Here is a 25,174-nt window from a genome sequence, read left to right on the forward strand (position 1 = left end):
AGTTAATTGTACTTATATAAGACCAACTTACCAGTACTGAGAACACACAAACAAGCAACACTGCTAAATTCTTCAGGGGTTACATTTAGAAATAAACACAAAGAGGACGCTACGCCTCTGATCATGAGCGCCTCACTGCCAAATTCAGACTGAAATTGAAGAAAGCAGCGAAAACCACTAGACCATTCAGATATGACTTAAACCAAATCCCTTATGATTATACAGTGGAAGTAAGAAATAGATTTAAAGGTCTAGATCTGATAGATAGAGTGCCTGATGAACTCTGGACGGAGGTTCGTGACACTGTACAGGAGGCAGGGACCAAGACCATTCCCAAGAAAAAGAAATGCAAAAAAGCAAAATGGCTGTCTGAGGAGGCCTTACAAATAGCTGTGAAAAGAAGAGAAGTGAAAAGCAAAGGAGAAAAAGAAAGATATAAGCATCTGAATGCAGAGTTCCAAAGAATAGCAAGGAGAGATAAGAAAGCCTTCCTTAGCAATCAATGCAAAGAAATAGAAGAAAACAAAATGGGAAAGACAAGAGATCTCTTCAAGAAAATTAGAGATTCCAAGGGAACATTACATGCAAAGATGGGCTCGATAAAGGACAGAAATGGTGTGGACCTAACAGAAGCAGAAGATATTAAGAAGAGGTGGCAATAATACACAGAAGAACTGTACAAAAAAGATCTTCACGACTAAGATAATCACGATGGTGTGATCACTCACCTAGAGCCAGACATCTTGGAATGTGAAGTCAAGTGGGCCTTAGAAAGCATCACTACGAACAAAACTAGTGGAGGTGACGGAATTCCAGTTGAGCTATTTCAAATCCTGAAAAATGATGCTGTGAAAGTGCTGCACTCAATATGCCAGCAAATTTGGAAAACTCAGCAGTGGCCACAGGACTGGAAAAGGTCAGTCTTCACCCCAATCCCAAAGAAAGGCAATGCCAAAGAATGTTTAAACTAACGCACAATTGCACTCATCTCACACGCTAGTAAAGTCATGCTCAAAATTTTCCAAGCCAGGCTTCAGCAATACGTGAACTGTGAACTTCCAGATGTTCAAGCAGGTTTTAGAAAAGGCAGGGGAACCAGAGATCAAATTGCCAACATCCACTGGATCATGGAAAAAGCAAGAGAGTTCCAGAAAAACATCTATTTCTGCTTCATTGATTATGCCAAAGCCTTTGACTGTGTGGATCACAACAAACTGTGGAAAATTCTGAAAGAGATGGGAATACCAGACCACCTGACCTGCCTCTTGAGAAGCCTGTATGCAGGTCAGGAAGCAACAGTTAGAACTGGACATGGAACAACAGACTGGTTCCAAATAGGAAAAGGAGTACGTCAAGGTTGTATATTGTCACCCTGCTTATTTAACTTATATGCAGAGTACATCATGAGGAACGCTGGGCTGGAAGAAGCACAAGCTGGAATCAAGATTGCCGGGAGAAATATCAATAACCTCAGATATGCAGATGACACCACCCTTATGGCAGAAAGTGAAGAGGAACTCAAAAGTCTCTTGATGAAAGTGAAAGAGGAGAGTGAAAAGTTTGGCTTGAAGCTCAACATTCAGAAAACAAAGATCATGGCATCTGGTCCCATCATTTCATGGGAAATAGATGGGGAAACAGTGGAAACAGTGTCAGACTTTATTTTTGGGGGCTCCAAAATCACTGCAGATGCTGACTGCAGCCAGGAAATTAAAAGACGCTTACTCCTTGGAAGGAAAGTTATGACCAACCTAGATAGCATATTAAAAAGCAGAGACATTTGCCAACCGAGGTCCGTCTAGTCAAGGCTATGCTTTTACCAGTGGTCATGTATGGATGTGAGAGTTGGACTGTGAAGAAAGATGATTGCCGAAGAATTGATGCTTTTGAACTGTGGTGTTGGAGAAGACTCTTGAGAGTCCCTTGGACTGCAAGGAGATCCAACCAGTCCATTCTAAAGGAGATCAATCCTGGGTGTTCACTGGAAGGACTGATGCTGAGGCTGAAACTCCAATACTTTGGCCACCTCATGTGATGAGTTGACTCACTGGAAAAGACTCTGATCCTGGGAGGGATTGGGGGCAGGAGGAGAAGGGGACAACAGCGAATGAGATGGCTGGATGGCATCACCGACTCAATGGACATGAGTTTGAGTGAACTCCGGGAGTTGGTGATGGACAGGGAGGCCTGGCATGCTGTGATCCGTGGGGTCACAAAGAGTTGGACGTGACTGAGCGACTGAACTGAACTAAACTGAACTAAACCAGCGTCTGCCTCCAATGCAGGAGACCCAGGTTCAATCCCTGGGTTGGTAAGATCCCTGGAGAAGGAAATGGCAACCCACTCCAGTACTCTTGCCTGGAGAATCCCACCGATGGAGGAGCCTGGTAGGTTACAGTCCACGGGGTCGCAAAGAGTCGGACACGACTGAGCAACTTCACAAACAGCAACAAAAACAAAACCACTAACTCACTCTTTTAGTATGTCTCCATTAAATCTCAACACCCTTCAAATACCCTTCAAAGATTTACCTTACACATTCTCACAAAAACATAACTTCCCCTTAAACACAAATATTCACAAACAAAACCAACCCACACATTTGACTACATATCAGATTCCCACCAACCGATTACATACGAACCCCATCTAAAGCTTGCAAATCAATACTGAATTGACATCAGACTATGAATTAATGTTTATTACTACATTCAGCAAAGTTTCTTCCATCATGGACAAAAGAGTGCAGTTTGAACATTTGTGTCAAAATCAATTGAACAATTGATTGATGGTCTTTACGTTAAAAATGAAGACACCAGTGAAACTATGGTTTCACTCACTTTCTACTCATTTTCCTATAACCTGTGCTAGTTCTTGGGAACCTGTTGAGGGCTCTCAAATCTAGCCTTCGTACTCTTCAGAACATGTGGACAGAATGGCACCCCTGCTTAACGGCTCTCACACACTATCCATCCCACAACGTACGCCCACAGTCGCCGAACCGTTCTTGCAGCCTGCTCCCCCATGGCCAATAACCCTGGTGTAAACACAGCAAAGGGAACTGAGCTCTATAAGGGCATGAATCCACATTGTGGGGGGTCTCCCCTACACAGACAAAGGCACAAATACCCGATAGGGTGAACAGCAGTCAGAGCGTGACACCCTCAGGTTGAAGGGCCCCTCCACCCCTTAAATCCATATTGACTCTGGAGGCGGCCGTCAGAGCTCCGGCCCGCGGCCGAGGCGGCCGTTGGGGCCCCGCCCTCCAAGCTCGCGCGTGCGCAGGTCCTGTTTTCCTGAGCAGACGCCTCAACAGACCCTTGGAAGAGCCTTTAGACTACCGCACTTCGATTGCCCTAGAGCCGCTTGAGTCCTGTGCATGCAAGCACAGGACTTGTGAGAAATTGTCCTTTTTAAGTCCCTGCTGGAGAGGAGAGAAATGGAGGGTCGGGGTATCCTGAGGAGCTTCTCTGGCTATGTCTCCTTGCTGGGAAACTTTGTGGTGCTCTCTTAAAACTAGCTCTCGTGAGATGACCCCTTGTGATTTTTAAATTGCACACATGAAGTCCTTGCGCTTAGATGCAAAGAGTTTTGGAGAGCTCCATCCTTATCACAATATCTTCAAATTGGAGCAAGTGCTTTCATGACCTTCAGACTGAAGGTCCTTGCTTCTTGTTTATGCCTGTCAAAAACCAGTAGGTCTTTTTCCTGGCAAGCTGGACGTTTCTGTTAAAGAACAATTCTAGCAAAGAGTTTCAGACCTGGGAACACTCTTAAGATGCTTCCTCCTGATTCCATTCCTAGAGTTCTTCCAAATGCATATACTCTACTAGAATATTTTTTTTGTAGTGTATTTAATACATGGAGTTTTTTTCAGTAAATATTGAGTGTTTCCTTTGTAAAGTTTTTGTTGTAACCCTGAGTAAGACGACAATCTGGTTCAATTTAAACACAATAGGTATTAATACTACAGGAATAATTTTACTCTCCCCCTTTTCTGGTAATATATTGCAAAATTTCAGTTGGCAATAAAAAAATAAATAGTAGCAGAATCAACTTATTGACCTGACTGTGTAATGCTTGCCAAAGAAACCTCAAACAGCAAATCCTCTTTCTGGTCAGTTGCAAGATTAGAGCATTTCTCACTCAACTGAAAGCTTCTGAAGATCCCTCATATTTAACAGTACGATGGACATGAGTTTGAGTGAACTCCGGGAGTTGGTGATAGACAGGGAGTCCTGGCGTGCTGTGATTCATGGGGTCGAAAAGAGTCAGACAGGACTGAGGGACTGAACTGAACTGAAGAGCTTCTAAGTGCACAGACTTGAAAACTCCACAAGACATTAACATTGTATCTCTTCCTGTCTTTAATGTTCCATAGTGGTGTGGAAGATGAACTGTCTTCTGATGCTTGTGATCCATGTCCAGAGATACTTTTTCTCTGCAATCAGTGCCTGCCCCCAACATCTCTGCAGGAATAGTCAGAGATCATGATCTAAAGGAATTTTAGATACTTCCTTCCTTGTCTGGTCTTCCCAAATCATATTTGGACTGATTAGATTATATCTGTCTCTGGGGTGTAGTATTTTGAAGTAGTACAAAAATGATTGCAGAATTGAGATCAGATAACTTTTACATAATGCAATTTTTGTATCAGTGGCCCTGAGAGGCCTCATTCAAATACTTTATCAGAGTTATGAGTGAGAATCTTGCAACTGGTTGAAGGACTGAACAAGGGGAGGAAGCAACAAGAAAGATTTCCTTTCTTATATTCTGCCTCACCATCCCTCTAGCATCGAGTGTAGCACTGGTTGATTATCATTTAAGTTTTCCATCATGAAAAAAGTCCAAGAACTGAGCCATATTTCCAAGTTATTTTTTCAGTCCCCAACAGGAGTTTCTTGATATAAAGTTCACCATGATATTACTTTAAATACTCTCACCTCATCTTCTCACCTTCTTTTGAGTCCATTTCTCCCTGCAAGGTGCAAGGGACTTCATAAGCACCAACAGGAGTCTTTTCCACCCTATGGAACTGCCCTTCTAAACCTCTCTTTCTTTCCCCAACACCCCACAATCCCTGCTATAGCAGGGAGTGACTGTTGTCTCCCAAGAGATCTGGTTGTAGTCCTCTGAAGTTTTCACCCTTCATATCCTTTGACAAGATTCCTAAAATCCTTTCTTCTCACAACACAAAAGGTGAATATTCTTTCATATCATTTTGATAGTGATAAACTGACATTGATTCTCAATATGAAAATAAGAATCAGGCAAATTATTTTAAAAAAGAGATGCTCCCATTATTTCCATGCAGGTGGGTCCATATCCAGTGATGAGCCTAGGTTCTAAAGACCAAGGGTATGTAATGCAGACAGGAAATTCATAAGCTTATAAGCAGCGTTTGCAAGCTAGGATTTAGATGGAAGTGGATTTGTGTGAATAGAGATTGGACATTGCTAGATAAACTTTTGGCATTTTTCTCAAGGTGCACGTCCATTTCATGGGTAATAGATTTTTAACATCTAGAAAAACCAGTGCTCTGGGATATTTTGTCCTTTAAACACAAGGAAAGAGAAGATTTTTTGCCTTCTCGTTCCTTACTTCGGTCCTTAGTCCTACTAAGCCTAAACTTTCAATGCTATATGATGGCTCTTCCAAATCCGTTTCATCCAGAGTCTGCAGGCTTTGTGTGTTTGAAATTGTGTTTTGTGTTGGACCCAAGAGGCACACTTCAGGCTCTTTACTCCCAGTCCTCTGTCTCATAGTGCAAGCTGTGGTCGCTCAGTCGTGTCCGAGTCTCTGCAGCCCTGTGGACTGTGCCCGCCAGGCTCCTCTGCCCAGGAATTCTCTAGGCAAGAATACTGGAGTGGATTGCCATTTCCTTCTCCAGGGGATCTTCCAACCTAGGGATTGAACCTGAGTCTTCTGCATTGTAGGCAGATTCTTTACTCTCTGAGTCACAAGGGAAGCCCCTTTTTCTCATAAGAGTGAGTAATGAATAATAGCTTACTATGTTACACTTTTTTGGTAGTGTTGCCAGATAAAATAAAGATTCCCAGTTAAATGAAAATATCAGACAGTGAGGAAAATAATTTGCATAAAACTATGTCCAAAATATTGCATAGGGCACAGCTAGACTAAAAACTAATTCTTTGTTTATGTGAAAGTCAAAAATCAAATTCATTTAGGCATTTGTTATTTTTATTTGCTTGATCTGGCCATTCTATCTTTTCAGGTAATTTGAAATTTAAGAGACTGTAGAAATTCTTGTTCTAGGAATTAAGTCCAGAAACAGAGGAGCTGTAATACAAATACAAAAACAATCATTGAAAATATACTTGGATATATTGGAACATATATGAATTTTCAACCAGAAAAAAAAACTGGAGACATTTTTAAAAATGAATCAATTACATTCGTTTTTAGTTGCGAAATACATCTCTGGAAAGATTTTAATGAAACAGATAACTCTGGTTTTCTCTGGGAAAGAAGATTGAGTTGAAGTGGGGAAAGAGGTGGAAGTAGGACTTGTCACTGCATATTCCATTTCTCACAACTTGATTTTGAACCATGAGAAGGTATTACTTGTTTAAAGTATTATACTAAAATCATTTAAAAGATAAAAAACTAAATATTTAACAACAATATAATGCTATGAGAAACACAGTGAATTCTGGTCTTAGACATGTGGGCTGCATGATGGTTTTTTGATAGATGGGCGTTTTCCAGCAAAAAGGATCGTTAGCTGGATGTTGGTTGGGGCACAAGGACTGCTTCCTTAAGAATGATGTACATACAGCAACCAAACACCTCGCATCTGCTGAGACAATCCTAATTTCAAACTCTCAGTTCCATGTGGCCATTAATACCCGAGGGTTTATAAGACTAAAAGATCTTCTGAACGTGTTCTGAAAGTCTAGTCTCTGTTGAAGTAAGTCAAGATCCAGTTAGGAAGCAGAGTGAGTTGTGGGACACAAAACCAGGTTGATGGATAAAGAAGTGAAATAGGTGGAAGATCAAGTCCAACCTTGGTGCTGTGAAACTGAGAAATAATTGATAAATTGCCTAAAGAAGCAGACACCAATTGTGTCACCAGTATATAATGTGGAAGGTACTGCTGGTTCTCGCCTTCCTGCCAGAGCCGTTCATGGAATGTCTGCTCACCCCACCCAGGTCCACCTGCCCTCTGCCCCTCCCCCGCTGCAGAATGTTTCAGTTCCACATTCTACTGTTTGAATTCAAACATTTCCCTCCTTTACTTGGATGCTGAGCATCTGCTGGAGCAGGTCACCCTCTGGGTCTTGGTCCTGACTTTTCTCATTGAGGCTACCAGGCAGCAGTGGTCCGTGCCCAAGCCTGTGGGAATGGCTTCAGAAGGAGGTAAGCCTGTAGGCTGGGGTTGTGTTCCCTGCCATTTCTCAGACCTTTGAGTCCACATGTGACATTTCATTGTGGGCATATGGTTGAACTGAAGTTGAGGAAGGAGAGAGCACTGGACCCATAAGGGCATCTGGGGAGACCGAAGAGCCTACAGAAACCTGAGGCTGCACTGGGGAGGAGGGTTCATTGGAAGTAGATCAAGGGAAATTGCCCTGGGTATGGAGAAAGGATGGCAGCAGGCAGGCTTGATTAGAAGGAAGATAAGCCACTTTGAAATGTGTGTGTAGGAAGTATGGTGGTGACACAGGAAGGGTCCTGAGGAGGACCTAGCCCCGTATTGTGTGTCTTAGGTACCCGAAGCTTTCCCCCACCCCATGTCTTTCTGAGGGGTTTGGACTGGGGCATACTGTATCTAATTGGGTCATGGGGAGAGATAGTCTTAGTAGAAAACTATTCTATGGGACTATATGTGGTCACACCTGCAGTGAAGTTTCCTGAGAGCTAGGCAGAAAGTTACTCTAACTGCTGCAGTCCAGACCTTCTCCACTCCTTCCAGCTCACAGCTCATGTCTCAGTCAGGTAACAGCTGCCTTGGCTTTGACAGGGATGGGCATCCATGTAACTTCAACCAACACAGGCCTCAGTTTCCCAAGATGTCCTAAACTGTTCTTCCTTTTGTGGAAAAGTAGTTCTTCAGACCTACTTCATCTTGTCCAATATCTCATGGTGGACCTTTTCATCTTGAGATGAAAAGTTTCTTCATTTTTCACATCACTCCTTTGTGGACAGGGAACAAATGTGGAGGGTGGTTAGTTCTGGTGGAATGTCAGTGAAAGCTGATTTCCTCTTTAAAGGGGGTAGGGAGTGTAGCCCAGAAGCAGGCAGACGATCTTCTCTGTTATGAGTAAAAGTCCTATGACACCTGTTCTGATTAATTAGGTGCACGTGGTATGTACCTAGTTTTCCTGAACAGCTGTGTGTTCCAGACAACTTTATCACAATGGCACCTGGATCATGCCTGTTTCTCAGTTTATCGTCACTCTCTGTTACTGGGAACTCAAAGGGGAAGGACCCCAGCAGTCTATACTCCCACAGCCAATGTAACATGGCCATTCCCTGGTCCTTGTCTAATCCTCTGCAGCCATTCACTGGCTGTGAAATGACAGAATTTAAGGGACAGATGCCCACTTCTCAGACTCCCCACAGTTCCTACGAACAGAACTCGTAGAGTGATGACATGACTCTGGGCACTGGGAAGGGGATGGTATAACCTGGCTCATATTAACTGTCTGCTGTGGTGGTTCTGATGTGCACGCTGAGCCAGTGTGTTATGGGTTTGTATCAGAATTCCATTTGAGTGATATTTTCCATTATTTTTGTTTTGTGAGGCTTGAAAAGAGTGAGAGGATTTATACTGAGCACCAGGAAAAGGAAGACTGAGGTGGAGGTGGGGCCCTAATATTTTAAACAATGCCTGTCCACAAAGGGTCTTTGCATGCCTAGAATTTACCTTGGAGAAGGGCCCCACCTGCTAGTGTACCTGCTGAGGGGCGTTTCTCACAGAGCAGATGTCCACCCAGTTCCGGGTCTGGGAAACAGCCTGTGTGGTTTGGGTGCCAGGGAGTGCCTGAGGGAGGGTCTCCAAGTCAGCACTTGCTGAGGAGATTTCTTCTTGGCAGACAGGGCTCAGGGACCTTGGCGGCTAAGAGTGAGGTCACCAGTGGAATAATTCTCACCCAGAGGTCAGATCGTGAAAATCATTAGAAGACATGTCCATGCTGCACACACCGTACCAATGTCCTCATCTGTGGAGATTTACACTCTGATTCTCTCCAGAGAGCCTCAGTCCCAGTGAGAGAGTCATTTCCTAGGCAGGTTGATAAGAAGTCTAGGGGTCCCCAAGGAGAGAGGGGTCTGGAGTTCTCAAGGAGGAGGAAAGGACAAACTTTTTTTCCCCCCTCTATGTTCCTTAAGATTATATAACAATAATGTATCCTGCCTGAGGACAGTCTCTGGACTAGACCTTCTGACTAATCCTGTTATCTTAAAATGTAAATTATGGGAGTAGGTCTTTACAACCTCCAGACATTCTTTTGATTCATTGGAGAGTATATAACTCCACTGCTAACACTAGCAAGGGGGTCCTCTTTCTGCCCGCTTCTGATGCCTATGTCAGAAGCTTTCTCTATCTCCTTTATACTTTAATAAAACTTTATTACACAAAAGCTCTAAGCGATCAAGCCTCATCTCTGGCCCCAGATTGAATTCTTCTCCTCCGGAGGCCAAGAATCCCAGGGTCTTTGTGTCGCTCAGCAACAACCTTTCATCTGTTGCCCATTCTCCTCCTCCTTTCAAATCTTTCCTTTGTCTCAACAGCATCGCCAGCGCTGGGAACAGATGTGACCTTGACCCCTGGTGCCTCCTTGCCTCCTTTCATGACAGTGCCCTTTCCTCCACCCATTCCTGGCCCCCAACACTGGCCACCCTGGGAGAAACACCTGCCACCTTCCATGACCCCGTCATTCCCTCCTGGTGGCACCCAACTTCTGCCAGCTTTCCCCAGGACACCTTTGGTGCCCAATGCTGGCCATGGCCCCAGTGCCCCTGGGGCTTGCAACATCATTGTCCAAGTCCGGTCAGAAGGAAGGCCAGTGGAGCACCCCCAGACTCAGACCTTTGTCCTTACTCACGCTCCCCTCAACTGGAGCACTCCAGGGCCTCTCAGCGGGAGTGCTGCATGTCCTGGCCCCCTATTCTTAACAACCCCTGTGATGGAGACCATTGTGACTGCCCCAGCTGTTGGAGTAGCTCAGTCTGGCAAGGGAAGCTGGACCCCAGGCTTTCCACCTCAAGCTCCACTACCAGCTGCCCAGCTGGCCCCCATCATTCCCCAAGTGAACTTGGGGCCACAGTCACATGGCACTTCCAGGGAGGGCAGCCTGGCCACCAACCAGTCCAAGGCCTCGCAGGATGACTCCTGTAACCCCAAGAGCGTGTATGAGAACTTCCGATGTTGGCAGCGCTTCAAGTCTCTGGCCCGGAGACACCTGCCCCAGAGTCCTGATGCTGAAGCTCTTTCCTGCTTTCTCATGTGAGTGAACAGCCAGGGGTTCATGAGGTTATCAGAGCTTTTAGATAAAAAGGATGGGGGTGGATGCTCAGATTAGGTTTCCAGTGATACCAGGAAGAAAGTCTGAGGGTGATGTCCCTGCTGTGGGAAGGCACAGCTTGGTCCTACACTTCACCATGCAAGTACTGACATCCTTTCAGGACCTTATCTCAGTTACCTCACCGCCTTGTGAGTACAGCCAACTTGACCTTCCATGGTGCTCATGGTGACACTGATGAAGCCTTAAAGCCAGAGAGGGTTGTGGTGTGAGGTGAGGAGCCACAGATGGGATGCTGTGCTCCTTTGTGGTGACGTCTCCTTTCACACAGGACTTGAGTGTCCATGGTCAGGGGATGTCCCTTCAGAAAGGAGAGAGAGTGCAAAGTCCAGGATAGAGCTCTATGCATGCCTCAAGAACAAGAACCTCCTTGTTCTGGAGAATTCTTAGAACTGGGTGGTGGTAGAGCTCAAACGGCCTGGGCTCTCTCCTCCTAGAGCTGGGAGCCTGGCAGGCATTTCCCTCCTAAACTTCAGTTCCCTTGTTAAAAAAAAAGGGGGGGGGACAATTGCACTTAACTCAGAGAACTGTGCATAAGACTCTCTAGGCTAATCTATGAAGTGTTAGCAGACTGCCTGGCACGTGCCATGCCTCAATGATGATAGGGATTTTTATAGTGAAAAGGCAATCTTGCAGAGGAAGGAATGCTCACAAGGCTCCGTGTCCCAGCCTTAGCCTGGGAATGGATGGTCATCCTCCAGTGAGAGTGAGGCGGTGATGGCAGTAGCGGGAAGGCTTGTCCTTGCTCTCCCAGGCCTGCCTCTCACCCTCCTGATGCTCAGTCATGCTATCTTGGGTTATGTGGTCCAAGTTACTGGGTGGAATCAGATAGGTGGGGACGGGGCTGGACTCTGAAATAGACCCTGATGTCTTACAGCCCAGTGCTTCGGTCCCTGGCTCGCCTGAAGCCCACCATGACGCTGGAGGAGGGACTGTGGCGGGCTGTGCAGGAATGGCAGCACAGAAGCAACTTTGACCGGATGATCTACTATGAGATGGCCAGAAAGTGAGTCAGTGTCCTGGGCCCTAGAGCTGTGTGGTGGGTAAGAGGGGTGGGTGAGGGCTAGACCCCAAGTCAGGGTCTGGCTGTGGGCACGCTCATTAAGCAGGATAAAGGAGGAGGGCTGTCACTCAGCACAGGGCCCCCACAGCCCAGATACCCTACTCCCCTCCAGAACCCCTCCCTCACCTTGAGAGCGTGGGTCTTCAGTACTTCCTCCACCAGGACCTCTGATCTCCCCTGATGGTGACCTACCTTTGGCTTGACATGAAGGTCTCAGGATGAGGTGGGGTAAATAAAGCTTTGAGCCCGGGAGGAGTCCAACCCCAGCCATAGGGGCTGTGCAGGGGCATGCTCTCCACCCACCAACCTGCTGCTTCCTTAGTGGTGGGTGGCTGACAGCCACTGACATATAATTTGGTACCCTTTCTTCTCATGAAAAGTGGCTGGAGTGGGTACCCTGACCTCCTTGAAGAGGCTGGGGAAGCCAGCATGTCATCAGCCCAAGCATCACTGGCAGTTTCAGTATTTTCTCCATGGCAATCCTTTTAGTTCAAAAAATAGAACCAAATAAATAAATAAAATAAAAAATAGAACCAAACAAACAAACACCTCTCAGAGGAAAGGAAAGCCTCTCCTCTAAGCTTAGCAGCCAAATCCTCCAACCTTTCCTGGGCCCTGTCTCCAGGCTTATGTTCCACTCTCAGCCCCTGTCCAGGGTCCTGGATTCAGCAAGGACCGCTTTGGGGACATGTACCTGATTCAACCTCTGGCCATCAGCCCTTCATATAGTTCTGGACAGAAACGGGGGCATAAGGAGGGTCCCTGGTGGGTCTGCCTGTGTCCTGAGGTCCCTCTGCTAGGAATAGTACCTCCCAGGGCCTTGTCCACCCCAAGACACACCCTCTCCCAGCCCCTCATTCTCTGTTGCCTTTGTTCCCGGCTCCAAAGCCCAGGCCTTTTTCTCAATGTGCCGTATGCCTCCATCACTCCCAGGTTCATGGAATTTGAGGCAGAGGAGGTGATGCAGATTCAGAAGTTACAGTGGATGCAAGGGGTGCAAGGCCTGCCTCCTCCAGTCCCACCGAAGCTGGATCCTCAGGGGTCCTCAGCCCCAAGAGTGTGTCCTCAGCCAAGCACCCACGTTCCCACCGGAGTTCAAAGCAAAGGTAACATGGGCCAAGGGATGCCCACTGGCCCCATGTGGATCCTTTTCCTTCAAGTGGGTCATTGATCTTTCAACCAGAACAACCAGTGAGACAGGGTCTCAGTTGTCCTTTGTCACTACAGTGTATTATCTCATCAGTTTAATAACTCCTCTTCCACCTCCCTGTCAAAGACCCCACACAAAGTCTGCTGAAGAAGTGGGCCTTTTGGGGATACCCTGAAGAATCAAGGTTCCACATTCCTCACAGGACTCTCTTAGATGGCCCCCTCCCCCTCCCACTGTGCATGAGGCTTCAGGTGGTGCTAACCCTGCCAACACCTAAGTCACTGACCCCCAAACACCGCCCTCACCAGCGCGTGCTCAGTGGTCAGGAGGGGGACGCAGAAGCCCCTCACCTTCCTTCCCTCTTTCCTGCCCTGCCTCAGCCAGCGCTCCCCGGAAGGCCGGCCCCCGGGCCCATCCCACCCGCTCACAGCCACACAGAGCCCAGCGGCATCCAGGGACCAAGGCACCCAAGGAGATCCCCCCTGAGGCTGTGAGAGAGTATGTGGACATCATGGAGGTGCTGGTGGGGCCCGTCCACTCGGCCATGGACAAGTCAGATGCAGAGGGTGGAAAGGAGAGAAATGAGCTGAAGCAGGAAGAGGACGGGACCTCTGCAGGCCCGGATCTCCTGAGCTACATTGACAAGCTGTGTTCCCAGGAAGACTTCGTCACCAAGGTGGGCTGGGCATGGAGCCTGGGGTCCACAAGATTCCACTGCATGGAACTCTCAGCACCCAAGATCTGGGTTCTGCCCAGGTCAATGGGACTGACGCTCTGTTCCTTGAGCTGTGTGTTCATGTGCTTTGTGTGTGTGTCCATATGTGTGTGGAGTGTGTGTATGCACATGTATGAGTGTTCATGTTTGTGTCTGTCTGTGTGTATGCCTTCATATGCCTGTGTAGGTACATGTGTATATACGCTTTTTTATTGGCGTATAATTGCTTCACAATGTTCTGTCAGCTTCTGCTGTACAACCTGCGAATCATCCATATGTATACATATATCCCCCACCCCTCACTCTTGAGCATCCCTCCCACCCCCACTTTCCACCCTTCTGGGTCATCACAGAGCACCAAGCTGAGCTTCCTGAGCTACACACCAGCTTCCCTTTAGCCACCTATTTTACACATAATGTGCGTATATGTCAAGGCTCAATTGAGAGAGCTCAATTCGTCCCGCCCTTCCCTTTCCTTTTTCCCTTTCCCCTTCCCACTTGTATGTCTACAAGTCCATTCTCTACCTCTGCACCTCTGTTCCTGCCCTGCTAACAGATCCATCAGGACCATTTTTCTAGATTCCACATACATATATGACATTTCTTTCTCTTTCTACTTACTTCACGCTGTATGAGAGGCTATAGTTTCATCTGCATCTCTACAACTGACTCACATTCATTCCTTTTTATGGCTAAGAAATATTTCGCTGTAAATATGTACTGCATTTTCTTTATCCATTTATCTGTTGATGAACATCTAGGTTGCTTGCTTTCCTGGCTATTGTAAATAGTGCTGTAATGAACATTGGGGCATCTGTGTCTTGTGGAGAACAGTGTGGCAGTCCCCTTAAAAACTAAATATAGAACTACCATATGACCCAGAAATCCCATACTGGGCATATACTCCGTATATGTATTTTTTGTTCCTGTATGTGTATGAGCATGTTTGTGTGTGTGTGTGTGTACCAGGACAATTTAAAACGTCCCATCTTGTGGAGGAGAACAGGAGTGGGTCTCTACTTTTCACTTTTCTCTAGGTCTTCTTGGCTCTCAGGCCATTCCTGGTCAAGGATGCTCACAGCCTTTTCCTTCTGTTCCAGGTAGAGGCAGTCATTCATCCTCGATTCCTGGCAGACTTGCTTTCCCCAGAACCACAACTAGATCCCTTGGCGCTAGCTGAGGAGCTGGAACAGGAGGAAGGCCTCACCCCTGAGGAGGTGAGCAGGAGAGGGAGGGATACTTATGGAGCCTATGGGTGGGGACCCCATGTGACCCAGGGGATCAGGGGAGGGAGGGATCCCAGGTAGAACGGGGAGACAAGGGTCTCCTAGGTAAACCAGGGCATGTGGGACCCTGGTGAGCAAGGGAGATATAGAACCCCAGAGCCAGAGGCTTCCATGGCTCTGTCCATCCTTCCCCTGCCTGGGACATCTGGCCTGGAGGAGAGCCTGCTCTGGGGTAGCTGCAGTGCTGGGTGATAGGAGGGAGAGGATAGGGAGCTGGGGCAGGTGATGGGGAAGGAAAGGACACAAAGCTGGGAACAAGGTGCAGGAGGCCAGCAGGAACAGCACAGTGTCTGTATTTGGATCTAAGTCTCAGGGTCGCCCCACCTCTCCACCCCATCCAGGGCCAGGTCCCACTGCCCAGTGCTCCTCCTCTCACATGTGGGGGTGCAGAGCAGTCACTGCCCTTCTCTCTCTTACCAGCTGGTGCAGAAACGACTCCTGGCCATGAAGGAAGACACAGGAGGGCGGACACCCAGCCGTCAAAGTGTACCCCGAGTGGACTCAAGTCCTTCTGAGTCTGATGGCAGCAAAGATGCCCAGAAACATGACCAAGGCCCCCAGCTAGGGATCAGTCATGAAGCCTGCCCATCAGAGGTTGATTTCAAGGCTGTTCACAGGTTCAGCCAAGCAAACACTGGCCTGTCCAGGGCCAAAGACCTTGTTCCCTCTCCAGGACAGGAGGAGTTGCCTCCATTCCAGCCAGGACAACCCTCCGCTCCCCAGGGTCAGAGGTGCACTGGCCCTCAGCCAGAACCCAGGGATACCTCAGTTATCAGAATGGCCTCTCCAATTCTGGGGGCCCGAGGGCCCAGGGACGGGTCCAGCGAGGACGAGGAGGAGCTCCCCAGCCTGGCCTTCCTCTTGACCTCGCAGCACAGCCTGCTGCCCTGGGGGCTATCCCAGAGTCCTGTCCCTGCCTCAGGCCAGGCCCCCTCCTCTCAGAGAATAGGCCTCAGCCCAGCTCCTCTGGCTGCTGCCAAGTCTAGGAAGCGGGCTCTGTGCGGAGGCCCAGCTGCTGTTGAGATGCTGCCCGGCCCAGGGGCTGGCCTCGGGGTTTCTGAGAGGCCAGCCTTGGCTCTGGGGCTGGTTCACCCCTCACAGCTGAGAAAGAGAAAGTGTGACCCATTTGTCACAGGGAGGAAAAGGAAGCAGTTCTGCAGCCAGTAGGGAACAGCGGGCCAGCCCCAAGGGGAGCCTAGGGCTCCTCAGCTCATGAGTGATCCTGGCTGCTGTTGGAGGAAGGGACTCCAGGGTAGGGAGGGGATTGGGGTTGAGGGAGGTTCGAGAGGTGGGAGAGGTGGATCTGGCTGGGCGTGGGTGGCAGCAGGATCTTTGGAGAGATATATGTAAAATGTGAATAAACGTAGCTTTGTTGGAAAATGCTGTTGGGTCACTGTCATCTTATTCGTGTCTGCTCTGCTCCACAGAGAGGGGTCTTGACAGGAAGGAAGGACGAGGGAGGTCACAGGTGCTATGGGCCTCCAGGTGGCCAAGTCTTGCCTCCACACAGACAAGGACTCCCCAGGCTGCTCCTGGGAGCTCTCAGCTCTTATCCTTCATAGGCACCCCCGCGTCATCGCCTTCTCTAAAGCCAGCTTGGCTCGAGACCTTGGGGACATCTGTGCCATCATCTGCATCCCTGGACCATCTAGGGATGGAGAGCTGGTGTCCCACCCTCAGCCCTCTGGACACTAATCAGTTTCCAGGATGGAGCCTGGAGACAGTTTTTGTCTTTAAGGGAGCTTCTCTCTGCTTCCCAAAGCAGCCAGATGAAGGGGCTGGGCTGATCCTCTGCTCATCCAGGGTTTCCTGTGTGGTTGCCTGACCAGAGAGGAAGAATCTCGGCCATTGGGTCCGGATTGTCTGCCTCTCTGCCTGGCTGGAGGGTGAGCACCCTCTAGTCTCAGCGGGATTACTACAGTGTGGAGAGTGGTGGAGGCAGCCTCTTAGTCCCAGTGAGGATGAAACAGGGGAAATGGGTGAGAGGAAATTCATGGGATGCCCATTAAAGGTGTGTATAAGGAAAATGACAGTTGGGCCCCTTTCTGGAATTTATAGGAATTTTGTGCAGGAGTGTCTTGTTCAAGGGATTGAGGGGACCTATCTTGCTGTGGCTATGGGGACTGACCTTAGGGACCCAGGGTTCTGCAAAGACATCCCACAACTACTGTCTCTTCCCTCCCCACCCATGGCTGGACATGTGAGTGTATTGGGGTCAACACTGATCCGTATTCACACATGAGATAGTTCCTCCTAAAAACATATGAGCAAGTTTCACAAGAGCAGCTCACCCAGCGGGGACAGCAGGGAGAGATGTGTCTGTGTTCCCAACCTTGGTGGCAGCTGGGATCCATGCTGAGGAGTGTGGAGGCTTCCATTACCCTCTGTGGGTACTGGCAGAGACATCACTGGTCCGGCCAGAGGAACTGTCCCTCTCTAAGGGTGAGATGAGCAGACAATGAAAGGCAGGAGCTGAGCAGGGAGCAGACCCTGCTGTACCCCAGAACTGCTTCATCCCCCTTCCAACTTGCTCAGTCCGTGTCATAGGTTGTGCCGGCCCAGCTCTCAAGCCCTTCCTCCCAACCCCCCTCAGATGCTCTGATCCTTTGTAGACCCACCCTGGGCCTCATCCCTACTTTCGTCCTGGCCAATGCCTCTTCTCCAGGTTCTGAGTCCTGGGGTTCCTTCCCAGGTGGTGATGGCAGAGACTCCCTGAGCTTGGGTATAGTCACAGAAGTGTCTGGGCCACAGAACCTTTGGAAGGAGTCTTGAGACTCCCAGGAAGGAGTAAAGTGTGGAAGGCTTAAAGTGTGTCTGGAGATTTTAGAGACTTGGCTATAGTCACAGAAATGTCTGGGGATGTACAAGTACAAAAACATTTCAGGAGTATCTGGGGCCGCAAGAAAAATAGAAAATATAGCAGGAGAATCAGGAGTCTGGGTGGAGTTTCCTAGAGTTTGGAGGGTGTAGATGACCTGTAAGAGGGATATGCAAGGCTTCATCCTTTTGAGACCCTACAGAAGAATCTGTTTCCTTTCCCTTTCTGGCTTCTGGAGGCTACCTGCATTCCTTGTAATTAGTTCCTTCTTCCATCTTCAAAGGGCATCACTTTACTCTGCTTCCCTCATCACATGGTCTCTCCATCTCTGACTCTGCGTCCCTCCAATAGGGCTTTTGTGTTTATATCTAGTCCACTCAGAAAATTTATGATAATCTCTTCATCTCAACATTTTTTAATTAGTCACACCTGCCTAGTGCCTTTTAGCCATACAAGGTAACATTTATATATTGTCATATGAGGGATTAGACATGGACATCTTTGGGGAACCATAATTTACCCTACTAGGAGAAATCCCCAAGAATACCTACCATAAGCATCCACACATGAGAGTTCTGGGTCAAGATAGCAGAGCAGAAGGATGGGCACTCATCTCACAAGAGATCACCAAAATTGCAACTAGCCTTTGAACAATCACTGACAGCAGGATGCTGGAACCTACCAAAAAAAGATACCCCACAACCAAAGATGAAGAAACCTCAGTGAGATGGTAGGAGGGGTGCATCAAGATAAACTCAAATCCCATACCCAGTTGGGCAGGTGACCTATAAATGGGAGAACAAGAACAATAAAGAAGTTCTCCCAATGTTGTGAAGGTTCTGAACCCCGTGTCAGGCTTCCCAGCTTGGGAATCTGACAAAGGGACTGGGAATTCCTGGGGAATATGGCCTTGAATACCAGCGGGATTTGATTATAGGACTTTCACAGCCTGGGGAAACAGACACTCCAGTCTTGAAAGGCATGAACAAAATCTTGCATGGACCAAGACCCAGAGAAAAGGAGCAGTGACCCCACAGGAGACTGAACCAAAACTACCTGCTAGTGTTGGAGGATCTCCTGCAGAGGCATGGGTAGTAGGGGCTCCACCACTGTATAATTACTGGTCAAAGAAACATGGTGGAATTCTGTATCATCAAAACTACCATTTAATAGAAAAACCTGTAGTGACTTTTTATAATCCAGATACATATCAGAATTATCTTGGAAATTTTTGAAAAATACAAGTACTCAAGCATTGCTTTTTTAAATTTTTTGCCAGAGCTTCAGATATGTTTCTAATGAACATTCAGTTCAGTTGCTCAGTTGTGTCCGACTCTTTGAGATTTCATGAACTGTAGCATACAAGGCCTCCCTGTCCATCACCAACTCCCGGAGGTTACTCAAACTCATGTCCATTGAGTCAGTGATGCCATCCAGTCATCTCATCCTCTGTTGTCCTCTTCTCCTCCCACCTTCAATCTTTCCTAGCATCAGGGTCTTTTCAAATGAGTCTATTCTTTGAATCAGGTGGCCAAAGTATTGGACTTTTAGCTTCAGCATCTGTCCTTCCAATGAATATTCAGGATTGATTTCCTTTAGGATGGACTGGTTGGATCTCCTTGCAATCCAAGGGACTCTCAAGAGTCTTCTCCAACACCACAGTTCAAAAGCATCAATTCTTCAGTGCTCAGCTTTCATTATAGTCCAACTTTCGCATCCATACACGACTACTGGAAAATCTGTAGCTTTGACTGGATGGACCTTTGTTGGCAAAGTAATCTGCTTTTTAATATGCTGTCTAGGTTGGTCATAATTTTTCTTCCAAGGAGCAAGCGTCTGTTAATTTCAAGGTTTCAGTCACCAACTGCAGTGATTTTGGAGTCCCCCAAAATAAAGTTTGTCACTGTTTCCACTGTCTCCCCATCTATTAGCCATGAAGTGATGGGGCCAGATGCCATGATCTTAGTTTTCTGAGTGTTGAGTTTTAAGCCAACATTTTCCCTCTCCTCTTTCACTTTCATCAAGAGGTTCTTTAGTTCTTCTTCTCTTTCTGCTATAGGGATGGTGTCATCTGCATATCTGAGGTTATTGATATTTCTCCCAGCAATCCTGACTCTAGCTTGTGCTTCTTCCAGCCCAGTGTTTCTCATGATGTACTCTGCATAGAAGTTAAATAAACAGGGTGACAATATACAGCCTTGATGTACTCCTTTCTCTATTTGGAACCAATCTATTGTTCCATGTCCAGTTCTTTTTTTTTTTTTCATGTCCAGTTCTAACTGTTGCTTCTTGACCTGCACACAGATTTCTCAGGAGGCAGGTCAGGTGGTCTGATATTCCCATGTCCTTCTCAATTTTCCACAGTTTATTGTGATCCACACAGTCAAAGGCTTTGGCATAGTCAATAAAACAGAAGCAGATGCTTTTCTGGAACTCTTGCTTTTTTGATGATCCAACAGATGTTGGAACATATCTGGACTATAAAGGCTCTTTTATCTAGCTTGTTTAACTTTTTCCATTTCATATTCAGGGCTCCCATTTCATTTAGTCTACGTTTTCTTATTTCTCCATCTCTTTTTTTTCCTTGGTGTCCTTCCTCAAGCCTTTATCAAGTGTAGCAGAAAAGCTCTTGTGTACATATATATAAATAATATGCATGTATTTTAGAAAACTTATTAATTTTTGCCTAACTAAAAATTTGCAATGTTTTGATTCTACTTGTTTGACTTAGTATAAATAGAATGCTAGTTTTCTAATTAAAAAAAATAGATATGTAATAAGCAGCAAAGGTTTACTATATAGCACAGGGGATTATAGTCAATATCTTATTATAATCTATAATGGAAAATAATTTTTAAAATAATATATATGTATATGTATAACTTAATCACACACAAAAAAGAATTCTACTTTTTGAAATTTAGTAATGTTTATCTTTTGTCCAGTTTTTCTAACCATCCTATGAACATCTAATAACAACGTGTGAGATAAAAAATTTTAAGTATGTCTGTATAGGATATAAGATTAATATACATTAATATAAATAGAAATCTATTATATTTAAGTTATTAATGACATCATTCAAGATGCTTCTATTCTTATTTTTATGCACTTGATAAAATATTCTCAGAGAAATGTGAGTATGCCTCTCTATGATTATATTTTTTTTCTTTTCCCTTTTATTTCTTCTAATTGTTACCTTATGTATCTTTGTGTCTTTGTTGTTAGGTGCCGAATGGTTTATGATATCTATCTTCTTTGTGAATTGTACCTTTTATCATTAAAAATATTCATCTTTGTTTCATCTAAAAATAAATAATTTTATACAGTAAAAAAAAAATCAGAGCTTAGAGATTTGGAAAATTATCAGCCTATCCATATTTCAAAGTGAGCAAGCTTGTTCTGAAGAAAACTCTAAGGGTATAGCTGAGCAACTATTTGAAGAAGAGATCATGGGTGTGGCTCACTAATTTAATCAGTCTTCTCAACAGAGGTAAAGAATAGAAAGGGATAAACCAGCAGAGATTTTACTGCCACTTTGAACTAAAGGGGACAGAGAAAGCCACTGTGAAAGGAAAATATCGCCTGCCATATTAATCAACAAGAAATGTCACAACCATCAGTAATTTCTAGCCTCCAAATGGGAATGAGAGCTCCCCAAACTGGGATCCAGTGATGCTGCAACCTCCACCCCCGAACCCCTGGTGATTGCTGAGGAGCTGGGGGAATGCAAGAAGCAAGGTGAACAAGGAAACAAGATTGACCCCAGACAGCTGAGGTGTAGCGGTGATCAAAACCATCCCCAAGAAAAGGCAAAATGGCAAAATGGTTGTCTGAGGAGGCCTTACGAATAGCTGAGAAAAGAAGAGAACCGAAAGACAAAAGAGAAAAGGAAAGATATATCCATCTGAATGCAGAGTTCCAAAGAATAGCAAGGAGAGATAAGAACCATGCAAAGAAATTGAGGAAAACAATAGAATGGGAAAGACTAGCGATCTCTTCAAGAAAATTAGAAATACCAAGGGAACATTTCATGCAAAGATGGGCTCAATAAAGGACAGAAATGGTATGGACCAAACTCCAATACTTTGGCCACCTCATGTGAAGAGTTGACTCACTGGAAAAGACTCTGATGCTGGGAGGGATTGGGGGCGGGAGGAGACGGGGACAACAGAGAATGAGATGGCTGGATGGCATCACCGACTCAAAGGACATGAGTTTGAGTGAACTCCGGGAGTTGGTGATGGACAGGGAAGCCTGGCGTGCTGTGATTCATGGGGTCGCAAAGAGGTGGACACGACTGAGCGACTGAACTGACTGACTGACTTACTGGACCTAACAGAAGCAGAAGATATTAAGAAGAGGTGGCAAGAATACACAGAAGAACTGTACAAAAAAGATCTTCACGACCTAGACAACCACGTTGGTGCGGTAACTCACCTAAGGCCAGACATCCCGGAATGCAAAGTCAAGCATAGGAAGCATCACTATGAACAAAGCTAGTGGAGGTGATGGAATTCCAGCTGTGTGATAGCAACCCAGCTTGCACATTCAAGGACTTCTCAGGTGGCACTAGTGATAAAGAACCTGCCTGCCAATGCAGGAGACATCATGCTGTACATTAGCTCCTCAGACCTTGTTCCTTCATTTTGCTTCTCATTTTATAATGGAAAATTTGTATCCATTTGCAAACCTGTTCTCATTTCCCCACAACTAGCTGCAGACAACAATTTCGACCCTCTGTTCTGTGATTCCTTTTTTATTTTTCTTTTAGATTCCACACATAAGTGATACTGTCAGGCTTATTTCACTTAGCATAGTGTTCTCCAGGTTCATTCAATGTTCTTGAAAATGTCAGGGTTTACTTTGATTAAGGCTGAATAATATCTCATTGTGTATGCTGTGTATGTGCACATGTGTGTATCACCTTTCTTTATCCATCTATCCACTGTAAACAGACCTCTGACAAACCCACACTGATCTCCCATAGGGATCCCACTAACCCCACACAGGGACAGAATGACGAGGCTCAAGGTCCCTTCTCTGTGCCCCCCTTGCCCGAGCTCTGGAGGCCACTCTGTAACCTAGGTCCCAGATCCTCCCCTCAGACCCTGGCTGAGCCCCCAGTGCTGTGCCTTCCATGGAGGATGGGGTCCAGAGGCAGGGCTTGTCTCCAGGGAGAAACCACAGCACAAGCAGACCTGTGTCTTCTGTCGCCACAGCCCCGGCCTGGTCTCACATGTGGGGGTCCTGACAGGCATGGAGACAGGACTATTCTTGCTGGCTCCGGGATCAGAGGCCCCTCCTGGAGCAGGACTCTCCACCACAGGAGTGACTGTGACACAGGGCCCTAACCTCTCTAGAGAAATGCACCTCCTGACCAGAGGAGGGACCAAGCTCCAGGGAGAAACCACAGCACAAGCAGGCCCATGCTGCTGCCCTTCCCTCCCAGGTCCTGGTCCTACGTGTTGGAATCCTGACACACTGATAGTAGTTGACACTTGCTGTGACACCAGCACAGCCCCTGGGCCTGTTGAGTCCCACATGTTCCCTAATAGCCTCCTTGGATCACAGACCATGAGTCTGTCCTGAGCTCCCAGTCCTGTGAAGGCTTCCCTGCTCAGAGGCTCTGCTGTCTCTGGGAGCCTGGTCCTCTGTGGAGGAGCTCTAGGTGTTCTCCCTCCATCTGGGCTCTGGGAGCTGGAGTAACGGGAGACTCTGGGGTGGGGCCACCGTGAGCCATGGGCCTCTAACCTCTTTCCTCTGGGCTGTAGATGGTGGTGGGATGCCAGGGGCTCCTTAGTCACTGCACCATCTATTGGACACCTCTGCCACCTGCCTCCTTCCCCTGCATCCCACCCCAGGGGCACATTTGGAAGTCAAAGCAGGCACCTGGGAAGAGTGGCCCCTGATCCCCTCACTATCCCCCAGCAGGGCACAGACAGAGGCCACCACCTCTCATGGGGGAAAAAAAAACACACATATTTATTTCAGGAAACAAAATAATACATGGTTGGAAAAAACCATTAGCACATAGAGGATGTTCTAACATGAGAGAAAAACTTTCATCTCAGCAGAATATAATTTTTTTTTTTTTTCTGAAGAAGAGTTTTCCTACCAGGAATGCTGTGAAAAGCAGGCTCTGATTGACCAGAAGAGGTGTATTTCCGAAGAAGACAGTACCTTGTACAATGGAGGGGAACAGCCTGGGACGCTTGTCACTCTTGATCCATCCTGGCAGGCTCTGCCTGGAGGGGGACCTGGCTCCCTGGGTGGGACGGTCCACTTGCTGTCCCTGGAACTGGTCTACTTACTCATTTTTGGATAGATGTGGCCCATGGGGGTAACTTGGTGATTGCGGGCTGTGTTTCTCCTGACTCTCCTTTACTCTGGGTAGGAGAGAAACCTAGTGTAGCAGTAATGTGAACCTAATGGGGCCCAGAGTTCTGCTTTGCACCAATTTAACTCCGAGGCATGAAGTCGGTGGTGAAGCTCCATCTTTTCTTTAGAATCTGTCCAACAGCTGTCATGAGAGTCTGATCCTCAACAGCCCTGCTGTCGGTAATCAATCTGCTTTTGACTGCTTCCTGGCCCTGGGCAGTGGATGCTGCAAGCTTGCCTTTTTGCAGGGGCTATTCTTATCCTTTGCATTTACTGGAGAAAATCAATTGCAAAACCTGCTTAATCTGTGTTCTGAAGTGGCTTTCTGAAGGAACCTATCCCTTCTTCAGGTTTAACTGTCGCAATTTGCTTCTTTGGGACTCTGCTGATACCTTTTGCCGGCCCAGGTTACTCATCCCTCAGGCCTCGTGGGCCCTCTATTCTGTCAATCGTTTTTTTTTTTTGTCTTTGTGTACACGTTTTATTTGTTAAAATACCATTAGATTATTCCTCAGGACAAGAGCAAAGATCATCCCCTGCAGAAACTTAGGAACTATGTACAGCATTTTACAGAACAGAAGACAACACTTTAGCTGAAGCCTGCCTGCTGACCAGAGAAGGGTGTCCTAAGTGGACTCAGCAAAGAAAAGGAAGTCAGGCAGGGAAGGGAAGGTGCCATCTGAATCAAACTTCACCCGCCATCGGGGCAAGTCTTGTGATGGTCACATATTGGAGGCTGGTTTTGAAGGGGTCGAGTACAGCACAGGGGTTCCATGTGTCTTCAAAGGCTAGACCCCAGGCTGGGGTGCCATAAGGTCAATGTCACTCTAATTTCTGACCAGCCAAACTCCAGCAGCAAAGAGTCCCAAATTGAGAATCAAGTTCCTCCGGAAGTCATTCCTGTGGGTGGCAAAGCGGTAGACGCCCCGAAGCCAGTCCCCCACGTTGTCTGGCATTTCGGGAGCTTCATTTGCTGAGCCCGCAGCGGTCACGCCGGCCCCACTGGAAGCCATAGCAGTACCTCCGCGCTCTGCCAATCGTTTTTTATGCTGTCCTAGTTTGGACCTCCTGTAAGTCTCTCTCCTTGTCAGTGGGGACAAACTTATTGCTCAGATTCTTATATTGGGGTTGCTGTCTCAGTATTTTCTGCTGCTCCCTGGGTGCTCCCTCCACTGGAGGTAATGTTACAGAACGTCTGGTAACTGGACACATCT

At 46.9% G+C, this 25,174-nt stretch overlaps 1 protein-coding gene and 1 pseudogene across 1 annotated transcript; one reads left to right on the plus strand and one right to left on the minus strand.

Annotated features, from left to right (window-relative positions):
- The first annotated feature begins 7,352 nt into the window (after window positions 1-7,352).
- On the plus strand, window positions 7,353-15,928 carry LOC148777434 (NUT family member 2G-like). The gene is made up of 7 exons (XM_088837737.1): window positions 7,353-7,380; window positions 9,757-10,471; window positions 11,425-11,553; window positions 12,544-12,716; window positions 13,141-13,436; window positions 14,576-14,692; window positions 15,182-15,928. The coding sequence occupies exons 1-7, from the start codon at window positions 7,365-7,367 to the stop codon at window positions 15,926-15,928; spliced, it is 2,193 nt and encodes a 730-aa protein (XP_088693863.1). The 5' UTR covers window positions 7,353-7,364.
- Window positions 15,929-24,446: 8,518 nt separating this feature from the next.
- Window positions 24,447-24,993, minus strand: LOC148777435 (mitochondrial import receptor subunit TOM6 homolog pseudogene; annotated as a pseudogene).
- Window positions 24,994-25,174: the final 181 nt, after the last annotated feature.

Source organism: Moschus berezovskii, chromosome 7 (assembly GCF_049115385.1).
Source record: "Moschus berezovskii isolate FMDL1 chromosome 7, NW_MosBer_1.0, whole genome shotgun sequence".
NCBI classification, from domain to species: domain Eukaryota; kingdom Metazoa; phylum Chordata; class Mammalia; order Artiodactyla; family Moschidae; genus Moschus; species Moschus berezovskii.